This window comes from Cuculus canorus, chromosome 24 (genome assembly GCF_017976375.1).
Source record: "Cuculus canorus isolate bCucCan1 chromosome 24, bCucCan1.pri, whole genome shotgun sequence".
NCBI lineage: Eukaryota > Metazoa > Chordata > Aves > Cuculiformes > Cuculidae > Cuculus > Cuculus canorus.
Window position 1 is genome coordinate 5,693,432 of NC_071424.1, and position 16,616 is coordinate 5,710,047.

At 52.4% G+C, this 16,616-nt stretch overlaps 1 protein-coding gene across 1 annotated transcript in view; it reads right to left on the reverse strand.

Moving 5' to 3' along the window:
* Window positions 1-2,938: 2,938 nt before the first annotated feature.
* The window catches only part of KCNC4 (potassium voltage-gated channel subfamily C member 4), a 39,367-nt gene continuing 25,689 nt past the window's right edge, over window positions 2,939-16,616 (reverse strand). Inside the window, exon 6 of the mRNA XM_054087555.1 lies at window positions 2,939-3,144. Within this exon, the coding sequence (XP_053943530.1) occupies window positions 3,119-3,144 (26 nt within the window). The 3' untranslated portion in view covers window positions 2,939-3,118. The remainder of the gene's footprint in view (window positions 3,145-16,616) is intronic.

Below are 16,616 nucleotides of genomic sequence, written 5' to 3' on the forward strand. Positions count from 1 at the left end.
GACTACAGCCACAGCCTTTCGCTCATCCAGTAGTTGAGTCACTTGTCCGTGGCTTTCCATCCCTGCCTCCCCTCTCCAATTCCCTCACCTGTAACCCACCTCTAGGGTTTTTTTTTTCACACTTCCCAGGCTGTTCACACACCTCCAAGCTTTGCGAAGTGCTGACTCAGTGGAATCCCCCAGAAAATACAAACAAGAGCATACAGCAAACCCAAAACTGGGGATCCCAGGCAGGGAATGGATCCCTGCTGAGGTCCCAATTCCCAGAGAGCTCCCCTGGCCCCTCTGGGGCAGGTTTTTAACCCATATCTGCACCATCCTGGCTGAGCAACCCCAGCCTTTCAGCAGTAAGAGTTAACCATCAGGGTTCCACATGGATTTCCCACCCAGGCTCCTCCAAACTGTCCCACGAGGCAGCTGGAGCAGCAAACATACATTCCAAACATACAGGAGCAATCACACCTCAGAGCCTGAGGACACTCAGAGCTTCCATATTGCCCTAAATCTCTCTAGAAAGCTTTAAGAGACTCCAGTTGCTTTTTTTTCGGGTGCTTTGTGACCCCAAGGTAAAGGCTGCCAATAATCCAGTTACCATCGCTCCTCTGGGATGCAGTAACCACCACTGACACTCGCAATGCACTCACAGCAAAGCAATAGCGTGAGCTGGTGCAGCCCATTCCTCCCTGGGCACTGGCCACACGTTCAGGAGTTGGCACTGAGGTTGTTTCTTGCACCTCGGTCAAACTCAGGCTGGAATTGCTGTGAATACTTGTCTGCTTGTCGGAAAAACCTCCCAAGATTCTGGCTGGGTGATGGGACGGAGGAACTGAGGACAGTGGGAAGTGCCTGGCTGACTGTAAAACATCTCAGCTAGAGTCCTTTGAAAGTCCTGTTGCACACTCAGTCCTGGAGATCCTCCCTCAACTCCTGCATCTGTATTTCAGCACGGGACAGACCCGACATCCTTCTCTGCTAGGAGCTCAACAGCATCCATGTGATCCACTGAGACCAAGCAGAGATGGAGGTAAGATGACCTGCAGTGTCTCGAAGAGAGGGAACGTGACTTCAGGAGATCCCTAGACATACAGAGGACACCTCACAGCTTCAGTAAACATTACACCGAGTGCAAAAACCTGAGTACCAAAACCCACACACTGGATCTAAACACTTTCTTCACCATCACATGGATGGCCACAAAGCCTTCAGTGCTCCTGCTGGGGCTGGGACAGCCCTGGACCATGCCCTCAGACCAATCAGGCTGGCTGCCAGGAGCTTCGGCGAAGGTGAACTGCTTGCAGATGCTCTTGGTGCAGATCCAGGGCACTTCAAGCTGCTGCAAGCCAGACCCAGGCACACGACACAGAGCTGATCCATGAAGCCCATTCCTGGCTCCTACTGTGCTTAAAACAATACAGATGCAGGAGGTTTGTGGGAAGCCAAGCTATGGAAAGGCAGAGGGAGAAAAACGGCCAGAGAAATGGGTTTGTTCATCTTTACTCAGTTTTAACCGAGGGAAAGCACTTATCCTTTGCACATCAGTGATCCGGAGTGCCCAGAGCTGGCGGCTGCTGTTGATTGGTGGGACAGAGGTGCTCTTTCAAGGCAGGCTTAGAAAGCTGGAGATGCAAACTCGGGTGGGACACTGCAGAGCAGGGAGGTTCTTCCTTTGAGTACCAGCACCCATTGCTTCCCTAGCAGAAGCCCGAGCACGTGATTTGAAGCCCCTACTATCCCCTCTACCTCCTGTTGCATTTTCTTCTCACCGTCTTCTTTCACCCCAATCCTTTCCCCCAGCCCTATGGTCTCCCACACTTTCCCCTGACAACTCCAGCCTTTCCCTTCCAGTACTCCTTGCTCCTGCAAAAGCCCACCCGCTGGCACAAGTTGGCTTACGATGAGCTGTATCCAGCTACCAAGCACATCTCTGGCATGACCTTGGAGACTCATCCAACCAGAGACTGTGCAACTCATTGCAGTGATGATAAGAGCTCATCAAGGAGCTGGCAACAGGCACCAAGAGCTCATGTTCTTCCTGGGGTCAACAGCGATACAGAGAGAATGGCTGGTTTTGGGGTTCTGTCACACCACCTGGTGCTGAGTGGAAGGCAAGGTGGCAGATGTTGCTGAGTGGAGACACTGCCACAGACCATTCATCACGGCAGGAGTGGAAGGGACCAAATAAAACTGAATCCACTGCCAAAGGCTGGCAGCCCATGATGAGGGTCCCCAGCTGGGACCCTGCAGCGGGGTTGGAGACTGGCTCCGAGATGCCCAAAGGGAAGAGAATCCCCCTGCCTCAACTGTGGATGCTCAGAGCAGAGCAGGCTTCATCTCTGAAGACACCCCAGGAGGACCAGGAAGGTCTTTCCAAGATAAGCAACATAGGACAAAGGCACTCCCTCAGCTACCAGGCCAGTGCACATCTCCCTTCTTTGCAGGTGCCACTTGCAAAGGTGGAATTCAAGGAAAAGCCCATCCTGAGCTAAACCAGATCCCACCTCAGCCCCACGCTGCCATTCCCTGTGGTGGCTCCAGACCCTCTGTCCTGGTACACTGCGACCCTTCTCATGGCAACACGGTGCTCTTTCTCGCTCGAGCAGGCGCTACAGCCCAGAGAAGGACTTCGAAGGACACCATCTAAAGCAGCTCACACCATGCTCAGCTTGATTAGATCGATTAGAGACCAGTTCCTACCTGTCCTCCAAGACCAGCAGAGCAGGGCTGTGATCTTTCTGGATGACTGGCTCTGGTTTCCCAGGGCTGATCACAGGCACAGAAGGGGAGATGATATCCACCTCCACAAGAGCTACATTTTCTCCAGGTCCAAGGCCAGGGTGCAGCCCTGCAGCGTTCACCCTCTCCCCCCCATGTCTTCTGGCCACCGGCCCCACAGGGAGACAGGCAGCAGCTGAGATAATTTACCATTTAATGTGGGCTGATGGCTTAATTTAAACAAAATAAGAGAGGAGGGAAGCCAGTTTGTGAATATCTTGATGAGTTCAGCCAGTTCTTCTGTCTCTCCCTATCCCTCTGTTGCCCTTCTCCAGCTGCAGGTAAGGTCCTCACACTGTCCAGGTCACAGCAGCACTGGCCAGCCCCAAAGGCTCCTCAGGTCCTTTCATCCTTTCTCTTCCCCAGGCTTCACTGTACAGGAGAGATAAAACAGATATCCATGTGCAGCAAACTTGCCAGCCTCCCTTAAGCCCCTTTGCAACTCAGTTTTGTCTACAGAAGCTCTTGAGATCTTCATCTTGGAGGGGTTGGGGTGATGGATGACAAGCATGGGCATGGTTAGAACTGGTGGCACAGCAGAGGTTTCCTTCCAGTGATGGAAAGAGGAGTTGAGGTGGGTGAAGTTCAGGGGAAATCTGTTGGGGTGCGAGGTGTCTGCAGGGAAGCTGCTGAGCAGAAGAAGGGAGGGATAAAGACCAAAGGGACTGCGGCTCCTATGCTGTACCAGGCTAAATCCCTTTCTCCTCCTATCCTGCTGCTTGGGAACATCCCAGTGATCGCAGTGCCTGTTATTCCCCAGACTCTGCGCCTCCAGCCAAGATTCCATCACCATTCCAGCTCTTTCCTATCTTGAGGCCTTCCTCCACCTCAAGGCACCTCCTGGCTCTTCCCTTCCACCTGAAACCGGAGCCTGTGCAGGTTTTATCCATGCAGGTCCCATTTTATTCCCATCAAGCAGATGAGGTCCTGCCCAGGCTGGAGCTTCCAAAGGTAAAACCTATCAGTGCCCTCTTGGCCGTGCCGGTCAGCCGGGGTGGAGGAGGCAGATCTGAGCTGAAACCATCACCAGAGCCCAGTGGTGGATGTGGAGAACGATCAGGGAAGGGTATGATCAAGTGCTCAAGCACTGTAGTTTCCTACCCAGGAATTAACCCAGCACGGCTCCTTGTGCTGAGAAGGGGAGTCAGGCAGCCAGACCTGGCCTTGGGCAGGCATGGCAGGAGCAAACACGCCTTGGATTGTCAACCGCCACCATCCCTGCCTGCAGGAGCAAAGCAACCCTGAGATGGGGGGGAAACACCTACAAAACTGTGCTGACCCCTCTAATTTCCAGAACAAACAGGGCAGGCTCTTATCTGTCAAGAGGCGGTGATTTTCCTCCAATTACCCACATCCCCTCTGCACAGAACAAATCCATCCTGGTTGTGCAAAGAGTTTTCATAACAGGTTGCATAGCCCTAGGTGATTGCTCTGAAAAGCTCCCCACCCATGGAGCCGAGCTCTTCGTGCCTGTTCCCTCTGCAGTAATAAATGCTATTAATAAGGCTGAGTACCATGCAGCATTTTATGGCCTGTCGAACGCACAAAGTCAAAGTTACTGAACACAAAGGGCTCTTCTAGCCATAAAAATAAACATAATCCAAGGGAAAAAGACAAAGTGGCATTTTGGAAATGGGCAAAGCCTGCCAGCAGCCTTGATGTGGGAGAGCAATGTGCTTAAGGCTGAAATCGCATTGGTAGTGGAAGCCGTGGCTGGTGATTTGCTCCTCTCCCACCTGTGTCCGTGAGCCTTTTTCAGTCACGACAGACTTCCTTATGTCAAATGTGGCTGCATTATTCCCATCTTCCCCCCAGCAATCAGGCTAATTAGGCTCCCCCAGTCCCTGTAGGTTGCCCTCATTCCCAGCCTGGTTGCACGGCTCTGCTGAAGTCGGGTGGTCTTGGGGAGCACCGTGGTGCTGGAGCAGCACGAAGCAGCTGTTTGCAGCGGCTCAGGGTGATGATTAGCAGAGCTGATAGCTGGCTAGGATGCACTGGTCCAAATTTCTATCAGGCCAGGCAAAACCCACCCACTTGCATCCTCCACAGGGAAAATTTAGAGGTAGCATCCCAGAAAATGCATCTTCCAGAACCTTGGGAAGATGCTGATCCCATGGCACTTAGCATTGGGGAGGGGAAGTGGGATGGGATGTGGGTACCTACTGGAGCGGTGAGCGGCTGCAGAGGGGATGGTTTTGTCTTGCAGGCTGGAAACTGGGAGGCTAAAACCAGCAAGGAAGCGTGGAGAGGGGAGGCAGGAGCAAAGATGATGAAGCTCACTAAGAAACTTCTCTTTTTCCCCTTCCTCCTGGTGAGGTTTTGAGAAAGATGGACATGGACCATGGCCATGAGAAAAAGGAAGGCAGGAGAATTTTGTGCAGCAGCTTGGGGAGCTCCTTGCCCCCTGTGGAAGTTTGGGATCCTCCATTGCATCTCTTTTAGGATCACCCAGCAGCAATAAGGGACCAAAGTGCCTCAGAAGCACGTGAGCCACCCTGATTTACACCTGCACGTCAGATCCCCTTTGCTCCTGCCCAGCCCATCGCCTTCAGCCTGCCGAGGCGGTGCTGTCTCTGCAGCACAGACAATGGGATTAGCATCGATTTGCCAAGAGCAGCATCCCTGGTGTGGGATCCATGTCCTTCCCTGAGCGGCCGAGAGCACCCACCACCCCCGTGGCTCCCTCCCAGCCTCCGCATCCACACCTCTTCCCCTGCCAAACACCAACAGATCCTTTTGCCAAGTGTCTCTGCTTCATATTGCCCCAAACACTGCCCGTAAGAGGGTACAAAAGTGGGTCCTTATGCAAATATACTGCGCAGCTCTGAGCCCGGACATGTGCATCGCCTCCCTCCTGCTAAAGTGGCTTTTTGGATACCGCCTTTGTAGGATAAAGCTCTTTTCTTATACAAGAGAGAGAGAAAAGCATCCCTGGGATCAAAGAAACCTGTTTTATCCCCCAAAAGCTCTCTGGCTCTGGTAACAGTTCTGCAGCTCTAAAGGGAAATGGGGAGAGGGGGTGAATGTGCAAACAAGGTGATTCTTGGTGCATGTGCTGCATTTTGGGATGGAGAGATGCCTGCAGCCCAGAGAGCACCTGCATTTGAATTGCTTTTCATAGAAATCCAGTCCCCATTGCAGCATCCAGGGCTGACAGGGAATGGAAGCAGCAGCAGGATTGCTGGGAGCGGCGCAACGCAGCTCTGCCACGCGGCCAGCGGCTCCCCCCTGCCATGCCCAGACCGTGCAGTCACTAGTGATTTCAAAGTGATGCTGGAGAACAGAGGAACTTGCACATTTCTAATGATGCATGTTCCCCATCGGCTCCACGTCAAATAGGAAGCCTTTAAAGTCAGGCTCTCTTTGATTAGACAATAGACCCGGAGAAAGAAATGCTTCTCCTCCTCTTTCTCCCCCCTCCACCTTCTTCCTTACCGCTCCTGCCCCAAAAGGGCTAAATTTAGAAGGAAAAAAACTCATGAATTGCAAGTAAGCGGCAGTGGATGCTGCCCAAGAGCGGAGCAGCAGCCCCATGGCCACGCGCAGCCTATGGTGTCTCCTGACGGGTGTCGGCAGAGGATACGAGACAACGAGGGGGCTCCTTACCATCCACCCCCGATTTGTACCCATCATTAACTGGGACAGAGGAGCCCTCAATCTGCCACACAGACCCAACAGATTTGTCCCCCATCACGGTCACAACCAAGACCAGAGAGGAGAACACGCATCTCTTTTAGCTTCTCGTCTCCCAAGCGCTGCTCTGGAAAGGTTGTTTGAGTTCAACTGCAGACTCCTAAAAGGCCATTTCTCCCCCCAAATCCCAGCTCTGCCAAGCTCATCAGCTCACACTGGCTTTCAACACACCAGCCAGCACCAAGGACACATTTAAACCAGTTACGGGAATGTGACGTCCTTCTCTGAGAGGAACAAGTGCTCGGGAAGCATGAAGAACTCCAAGCTCCAGCTGACTCCCAATTATTCTGCTCAGAAATCACTCCATGGTATTTTTATTTGAGTCGTTAATGTCCCATTAGAAGCATCCCGTTAAGCAGAGCTGGCTGGCAGGGAGCTGGGCAGATTCCAGCCTGGAAGGAACTACGGCTCTCCCCTTATGGTAAGTTTTCCAAAACCCAATAGTTATGTCCCTAAATAGTTCCCTTCTACAAACAGCGAGATGGTGTCAGCTGCTTATTTTTTTTTTTTTTTCCAAAAAGGAACAGCAGAAAATAACAAAAGAGCTCCAAAAGGCAGCTATAAATGCAAAGCAGAGGCTGGAACTTGGGGGTCCCACAGAGAGGGACGCGGGGGGGCTGCAGGGAAAAGGGGAATGAGTTCAAAGGGGACAAAGCCAACGCTGACAGTGCAAGGTGCCACCACAGGTTGCAAGCTGCTTGCACACAGTTGACCTTCTATTTACTTGCAAACCAGAGGGAAATGGTGTTTACTCCAGCGGGAAGCAACCGGAGCATCCTTACAGCAAGCTGCTTGTAGGGTTTTTACTTTTCCCCCATGTCCACACCACCCCCTCTCCCTATGGTCCCTGTGCAAAAGGGAGTGCAAAGATGCTCTACTGCAAACAGGGCAATATTTCCCATCAGGGCTTAAACACAATAGGTTTGTAATCGATCTCTCCCTCTCTCCACCCTCTGCCCAACCATCCCTGCTTCCCATCAGGGCTGGGAACGAAGCTGCACAAGTCATCCTCTCCCAAAGGAGGGCCACAAAGTCCTGCGGAGGATTTAGCCGGGTTACTGAAATAAAGCCAAGAGATACTTGGAGTGCTGCAATTTGATTTGGTTTTTTTTTTTTTTCATTCCCCTGCAGGCTGTTCCACAAATACGATTTTCTGTGAGCAGAAAGCAAAGACGAGGACTAGCTCACCTCAGAGGAAAACAAAAGGCTGATGATGGAGCAGCCTGGGCGGTGGGCAGTGATCTCAGGCAATCCCTTTCCATGTGTTTCATGCAGCCTTCGAGACACACACAAAGAAAAACCCAACCCCTTGTACTCCTGGCAGGGTTAAGAGCATGGCCTCAACATATGGTCCCCAAGCCCAGAGCCACATGGGGAGGCCCTGGGATGCTCCTGCCATGGTGCAACACCATAACCAGGTACCCCGCAAGGATGCATCCTGCATCCCAGGTGAGCAGGTACCCCCAGATCCAGCAGCGTCGCAGGTGTTGGGGTGTCAGTCCTCCACTGAACATGCCGATCACCAGCCAAAGCCAAGATCCAAGAGCAGAACCGAGAACCTCAGGCATCGAAGTCCGTCTAGCAGCACCCCCTTGACTCTGTGGGGAGAGAACCGATTTCCAAGACTACGTGAAAACAAGCAGCCGGGCTGAAATATGGCTTTTTCCTTTTTATTACCCAGAACAAGGAAAACAGACCATTTTCTGAGCGCGGAACAAGTCTGCCTAAATTCACCATGAACACAGATAAAAGCCGATCATGTCGGCTGTTTCCAATCCTGGAAAATAACCCGTTGGACAGGAGCTGTTCCAGGCATGCTGAGTGCAGACCGGGGATGGGAGAACAGCTATTAATGAAAGTGGAAGTGGTTTTCAGTTTTAAAAAGCCAATGACAACTGTTTTTAGATCAAAGGAAGCCTTTTCACAGAAAGTACTCTGCTTGGGCAGAAACATTAATCAATCAGGCTGAAAAATGCTGCAGTGAAAATCATTTTGTTTGTTACAAGTTCTCAGCTTGGATTTTGCTCGGAGGACGTGGGGTTTTAAACATCCCTTTCTTGTTTAATGAAAACGCCTTTGAGAAACCAAAGAAGATTTTCTACAGATGGATTTTCATTTTTTTTTTCTCCCCAGATGAAGGATGGGAACGCGCAAACCCTGCTTTGCAACATGAGTGGGTTTGTTCAACCATGGCTGCTCTTGACTGGTTTGAAAAATCAAAATATCAAACCCCAGGGCAGAGAATGTGGCCTCGAGGTACCTGATTGCGTCAGGGATTGGTGGCTTGTGCCCATCCACAGCCTCCTTGCAAAATCTCTGTTCAGTCTCTCCATGAAACCCATCTGCACTCAGATCCTGCTGTAGGATGAGACCCCACCAGGAGCTCTGTGCTCCCAGAAGAAGCTCATCCCTCCAGAGATGATCCATCCCAATGCTCCCTAGAAGTTGCACACGTTACACGTCACCCATGGATCTCCTCCAGCAGATCCAGCATCCCATGTAAGGAGGTGGTGATAGGGCTGGCCACTCCAGGAGCTGGCGTTTGCTTTGTGCTTTACACCGTTGTGTTTCACTGCTTGGTTTCAGCCTTTACTGAGGGCTGGGCTTTCCAGGTTTCTACATGCTGGATCACCATATGGAGAAGTCCTGTCATAGTAAAGGGAAAGCAACTGGGAGGAAATGCGTTGGCTCCAGCTTGGATCTCAGTGGGTTTAAGGATGGGGCTTGCTTGGAGAACTCATGACCTGGGCAGGACCCCATTGCTTGGGGCCCTACATACAACCCATGTCCATATGCCTATCAAAACAATATCTCCCAGGGTGCCACCAGATGAGTCTGCAGACCAACCATCTCATGGTTGTTAGGACAAGCAAATGATCATCTCATTGCTGCAGCCCAGCCAGCCCCAGGGCTCTCTTGCCAAGCCTTCTCCAGTGCCAAACTCAGAGCACTGAGTTTTCTGCGCACTGACCTGCTATGCCACCCAAGATTGTCACCACCCCAATGGAGATGTCCCCAACTACAGTGCTGGGGACAGACAGGAGAAATTATAAGTCTAGCAAGAACTAATATTCTTCTTTTTTTCCACCCGAATTCCCAAGATTGATGCAGCAGGAGGAGGAGAAGAGGAGATTTGCTGAGCTAGAAAATGAAGTACAGCAACGTTTGGGTCTCCTCTCCGTGGGACACTCTTCTGGCTGATGTCTGTACGTTGGCCAAGAGGCAAACCAAGATAGGATATTTCTGCAGTGTGATCCTAAGAAATCGCCTTGATCTTCATGTCTTAGAGTGTTTCAGCTCCTGCACTACAGACTGGAGACAGCCTGACCCTGGCACAGCCTCTTCAGAGGTGCCTCAAGGCAGAAGATGACACAGTCCCAACATGGATAAGAGGATCATAGAATCAGTCATAGAATGGTTTGATTTGGAAGGGATCTTAAAGACTGCCTAATTCCAGCCCCCCTGCCGTGAGCAGGGACACTGGATCAGGGAGCTCAAGGCCTCCTCCAACCTGTCCTTGAACACCTCCAGGGATGGGGCAGCCACAACAATCTACTGGTTTAACTCATTTAACTCCTGGAGGTGGGGAACAAATTCCTGATTCCACCATTCCAGGAGAACAACCCTAAACCCATCTTCCCCTCGGCTCAACCGCGCTCCCGTTCCCCACAGCAAGGCACCAGGACCTCCTGCCAGCCTCCACCACCAACTTGGCAAACCATCCACCCAGAAAGCACATCCAGCTCCCTAGACACCCACCAAAGGCGTACGGGATGGGGTGAACAACGCAGCTCACCACCTAACACCCACATGTTTGCTTCCACACCTGCATCCCAGGTGAGAAAGGATCAGGGATTTATAGCCACCCGTCTCCTTCTGGAGCTGGAGCTTGGCCATCACTTGTGCCTGCTCCCTACCTGCTGCCTCTTTTTTTTTCAAGGAAAATGGATTGCCCTGGAGCTGGGTCTCCATGGAAACTTGGGTTTTTTTCAGACACTCAATGGAAAACGCTGGCACAGAGAGGTTTGTGCAGGAATACTGATTCAGCCCCAGCGTCTGTAACATTGACTGCATTTTAATCCCTCTCTGCTACCCGGTGAGCTAAAAATACTCCGCACGCTGTCGCCTCCTGAACTCACGTAAACAGCTTAAAGCAACGCAGCGATGCCAGAGCGGGAATTTCATGAATCAGCTAAAAGAATAAATGGGATGGGGGAGGTAATGGTGGGGTCTCAGCCCCCATCGTGGTGCGGGAGCACCAGCTTGGTAGGGAAGAGCACAGCCCTGCTCCAGGGATGGAAGAGAAGGAGCGAGCAGAAACGTGCACCACACAGGTCCTTGATTTTTTGTCGATGTCCTTTTCGAGGTGTAAAAGAAAGAGAACAAGGGTTCTTTTGGTCCCCAGCCAGCTGGGAGGAGCAATGTATTCATTGGCATGGCAAGCTCAACACGTAGCGTTCAACACGTAGCACTAACGTGGGCAGGAGGAAGGAGCCAACTGTCCCCAGCAAGGAGTCTGGGGACAATGTGGGGCTGGGGTGACCTTGGCTGCCTGCCGGTGAGCCGTGACCAGGCGCGGTGCTTTCCCTCCTCACTCGTATCATCTCTTTGAGAAAAAGATGCTCAAGTCCAGCAAACAGTTACCTCGAGGATGCGGGGCACCGAGGCTGTCTGTGCTGCCAGCACCCTCCCTGTGCTCGCAGCCGTGTGTCAGCCCAGCAGGATCGGGACCATAATAGGCAAATAAGACCATGCTCTCCTCTCTCCAATTAGCTGAGACTGTCCTCAGCTGACTCCAAGAGCTGCTTTTTGCAGAATACACCGACATCTCCTTTTATTTTCTAAAGCCTTTCTCCTAGCAGCAAACCCTTCTGTGGAAAAGAACACTTAGATGGGGAAACTGAGGTACAAACCTGCTTGCTCAAGACCTGTCTGCATACTGGGAGTGAATCCAGGTTTCCCAGCTTCCCCAGCCTTGCCAGCACCTGTGGGACAGGCATTGCTCTTCACCTCCAAAGCGCCCCAGCCTGCAACACCCTGCACTCATCACAGACACTCTCCTACCCCTAATTAGCCCTGCCTCCTAATTAAAAGGCTCTCAAAAGCCTGGGGTAGAGGAATGAACCTCTATCCAAGTGGCTTTGGGGAGGCTCATCCAGCCCAGCAGTTGGGTGGCGCATTGGGATTGATTTTTTCCAGGGAAACTGTGTTTGCACATCTGTTTTTGACCCAGCTGCAAGGAGAACAGCCAGCACTGCTGGGATGCTGCTTGAAACCTTGACTTCCACTGGGAACTGGAGAAGCAGGAGGTCATAGAATCATGGATTGTTTGGGGTTGGAAGGGATCTCAAAGCCCATCCTGTTCCACCTCCTGCCATGGGCAGGGACACCTCCCACTGGATCAGGGGGTTCCAACCTGGCCTTGGACACCCCCAGCTCACAGGAGGAGGATTCAGGGTGAGCGATCAGCAGGGGTTTGCAGTGGAAAACTCACCCTTGCTCTGCCCAAAGCAGGAAAAGCCAAATTCCCAGTAAAATCCATCTAAGGTGACATTTTCTAGGTCGAAGACAGGAGGATTTGGGATTCTCTTTGTTGGCTCAGGCAGGGAAATGTGCACCCTGGGGTCCCTCTGCCATCCCCAACACCCTCGGATCCCCTCCCGAGCATCTCCACTGGCTCACTCAGCCTTTACTGTATTGCAAAGTAGGGAGATGGGGAAAAGAAGAACACTTCGAGATTTTTTGTGGGTTCTAAGAGCTTCCTCCAGCAATAATAGAATTAAGACCACTGGATCTGCGTAGCCAGGTAAAAGAAATCCATGCAAAGCACACCTGGCCCAGCCAAATACGAGCTGCAAGTCTCATCCCTTGATGGTAAAGAAAAGCCATTCTGGGCTTGATTTATTTGTTAGATTTCATCACATTAAATGGTTGGGAAACGTACAGAACCAATGCCACTGTCCCCAGCATCCCATGCCAAAATCCGCAGTGCCAGCCCTATTAAACTAAGAGCCTGAAGCATCATTGATGGAGAGGAGATGCAGCAGCCAGGGACCGTTGGTGAGTTCAGCGGGGATGGGAAGAGATGGGGTTCATCCATCCCAGCCTTGTGTTTGGCTCAGCACCCTGCCGGGCAGAGCTGGGGTGCTGGGATAGACCCCGCTGAGCTGGCTGTGCACCGAAATGCCTCTTGGGAGCAATCCTGACCCTCTCTTCCCGGCAGCAAACTGGTTCCAGTTGCTTCAGAGGGAGGCAATGCTCCAGTAGAAATAGGGAAGGTGGGAATGAAGTTGCCAAGAAGCTGGGGAGCAGCTCAGCAGCAAACGGTTTATTGAGTGACTGCACCAAGGCTGGGGAGGAGGTTTCCACTCAATGAGGTTAGCGCTCTGCTGGCTGCAACGGGGACTGGACCAAGGAAGGGGCTTCACAGGGTCCCGTTGGTTCCCAAACCGAGTGAGATAAAGCCTTGCATTGCTTTACAGAAGAAGATGTGGAAGGGGCTGGAGAAGAAGGCTTACGAGGAGCGGCTGAGGGACCTGGGGTGGTTTAGCCTGGAGAAAAGGAGGCTGAGGGGAAACCTCATCGCTGTTTACAACTGCCTGAAAGGAGGTTGCGGAGAGGTGGGTGCTGGTTTCCTTTCCCAAGTGATAGGTGACAAGAAGAGAGGGAATGGCCTTAAGCTGCATCAGGGGAAGTTTATATTGGACACCAGGAAAAATTTCTTCCCTGAAAGGGTTCTTGAGAACCAGCAGAGGCTGCTCAGGGAGGTGGTAGAGTCCCCATCCCTGGAGGGGTTTAAAAGGCAGGTGGATGAGCTGCTTGGGGACATGATTTAGTAGTGGACAGGTATGGTTGGAGCTGATGATCTCAAAGGTCTTCTCCAACCTAATGATTCTATGATTCTTACCTTCACCATCCCCACTCCAAGGCCATGACCAGTAATATCAACTGTACCAAAGGCTTGGAAAGCATCAAGAACTGCTCTGCGGTGAATTTTTGATTTCTCCAATGCCTTCGTCTCCATCTCCTGTAGCCCTCAGGCTCCTCCAGGCAGTGGTAAGCACAGGTATCCTCAATTAAGAGCCGGGAATAGGGCAGGGAAGACACCTCCTCACCTTTCTACCAGTATTCAGTTAAAAAAAAAAAAAAAAAGGAGTGATTTCTGCCTGCCAGGGAGCCTTTGGCTTCCAGAATCTCCCCAGGTGGTGCCACAGCCTCCTGCCACGGCCCCAAAGATGAGCATGCTGGGAAGCCAAGTCAACCAGAGTGATGCCATGCAAGGGAAGGTGCCCACAGCTTTGGAGGCATTAAGAGGGGACCATCGCTGCTGGACTCGTACACACATGATGGGACGTGAGCTGGTCCCGGCGTTTCAGGTTTCTCAAATCTCAGAGCCTGCATGGCCATCAAAGAGCTGTCACCCTGCTGTGGCCATAGAATCATGGAATCGCTGGGTTGGAAAAGACCTTTGAGATCTCCAACTCCAACTATCCCTGTCCACTGCTAAACCAGATCCCTGAGCACCTCATCCGTCTGCCTTTTAAACCCCTCCAGGGATGGGGACTCCACCACCTCCCTGGACAGCCTCTGCCGGTGCCTGAGAACCCTTTTGGTGAATAAATTTTTCGTAATACCCAATCTGAACCTGCCCTGGTGCAGCTTGAGGTCATTTCCTCTTGTCCCGTCCCCTGAGTGATAGAACAAGAGGGAACAGCCTCATAATTGGCCATCGGAAATGGCCTCTTGGGCAAAGAAACCAACACCCACCTGTCCACAACCTCTTTTCAGGCAGTTGTAGACAGTGGTGAGGTCTCCTCTCAGTCTCCTCTTCTCAAGGCTAAACAACCCCAGTTCCCTCAGCTGCTCATCATAACTCTTGTTCTCCAGCCCCTTCTCCAGCTTTGTTCTCTTCTCTGGACATGCTCCAGAGCCTCAAAGTCTTTGCAAAAGAAACATCGCGGCCGTGGGGAGAGCCCTGAGCAAAGGGGAAACTGAGGCATGGGAGAACAGGCCCTGAGCAAACCAGCTGAAAGACTCCCCCCATCCACATGCAATCACCAGAGCCCCCATCCCCTTCCCCAGCACCTCCTCCCGCACCAGCACCCCAAAGGGTGTCCTCACTCGGGGTGGGAAGCCCCTCTCCCAGCCTGGATCCCTCTGCTCTGTTATTCCTGGCACGGGTGCAGCTCGGCGGGAGCCGCTGCCCAGCCGCGTGCTGTTCCCCTCCCGGCAGCTACTTTCCTAGATTAAAAATCCTGCGCTCATTGCCTTGGCGCGGCACCATGGAGGCTCTCTCTTGTTTTTATTGACAGCATCATCTTTCACTGATTAAAAATTCCTTTCTGTGTGCCCCATGGCTAATCCCAACCCCAAGGCCAGGGACGCTGCCCATCCCCCCCGTATCGAGTCTTTCTGTCCATCTTCCCTCTCCACTGCGTGTCCTTGGGTTCCACCCCACTTGGTCTTTCCTCAGCTTCAAAGATCAAGGGAAAGGGTCAAAAATGCTCCTGGTGATGGAATGAAGATGGGGAGGGACTTTCTATAAGGGGATATAGTGATGGGATGAGGGGGAATGGCTTTAAATTGGAGAGGGGCAGATTTAGATTAGACATTTAGGATGAAATTCTTCACGATGAGGGTGGGGAGGCCCTGGCCCAGGGTGCCCAGAGCAGTGGTGGCTGCCCCATCCCTGGAGGGGTTCCAGGCCAGGTTGGATGGGGCTTGGAGCCCCTGATCCAGTGGGAGGTGTCCCTGCCCATAGCAGGGGGTGGAACTGGATGGGCTTTGAGGTCTCTTCCAACTCAAACCATTCTATGATTCTATGATTTTTTTATTTGGGAAAAGAAATTGGAGGTGAAAGGGTGTGCCAGGCTCCATCCCTTGTCCTTCACCTCCCACTTGGCTGGCGCTGGATTCATATATAGAGGGAGGGAGAGGCAGAACACGTGAGCCAGGAGGGGAGTTGTGCCAAAAGCACACGAACCAAAGCCTTTCATCTCCCAACAAGCAGCAACAATAACAAAATCCCCGCTGGTCCTGAGCTGGAGCTGCTGGAGTTGTTGGGCTCAGCTGTGATCGCCTACCGGCAGAGGAACAGGGATATGGGGAACACCGGGAGCATCTCCCCACCACTGCATACTGGATGCGTGGATTCAAAAATGGTTTGAGTTCCTCATGGTGACAATCAAAGTGGCTCATGATAGTGGTCCTTGGGGCAGAGCCAGGAGCAGCATTAATGAACCATCCCTTCTGCTCCCTCCAGGAGCTGTTGCTCTTCCATGCCTGGCCCTGATGTCTCTCTCAAGGGGGTTTTGGCCCCTCCAGGGGTCTGACATCTCCCATCCTATAGAACCATCGAATGGTTTGGGTCAGAAGGCACTTAAAAGCCCATCCAGTTCCACCCTCCACACCTTCTGTGGGCAGGGACATCTCCCACTGGATCAGGGGCTCCGAGCCCCATCCAACCTGGCCTGGAACCCCTCCAGGGATGGGGCAGCCACCACTGCTCTGGGCAACCTGGGCCAGGGCCTCACAACCCGCACAGAAAAACATTTCTTCATAAGATCTCATCTCAATCTCCCCTCTTTCAGCTGAAAACCACTCCCACCTTGTCCCATCGCTCTGTGTCCTCATAAAAAGTCCCTCCCCAGCTTTCCTGCAGTCCCTTTAAGCACTGGAAGCTGCTCTAAGGTCTCCCCACAGTCTGAACAACCCCGGCTCTCTCAGCCTGTCCTCATAGCAGAGGTGCTCCAGAGGCTGGGGAGTTAGGATGGGAGCTTCACCCCACTGCTGCACAAAGTCTTGGGGTGATGGACGTTACCTGGCCGATGGTCCACCTCCATGCATCTTCAGAAACGCTTGGCAACAATTCCCACCCATCTCCCTGCTCCAAATCCAAGCTGGAGGCATAATACCCTCATCCCATAGGCCCAGCGTGGGATGTGGAGGGGCTTTCCTCTCACCAAGGCAACAGCTAAAGAGAAAGGAAAGGGGCAGCTAGGAGAGCCAGGAGTCCCATCAGACCAGGAGGACAGCCACAGTTACTTGCTCTCTCCGGGCAACTGCTGACACTCATGGACTCACAGGGAAGGGATCAGTCCCTGCAAAACTGCAAGGTTTCCCTGGAAAATGGAACAAAGTGGGCCCCTCAC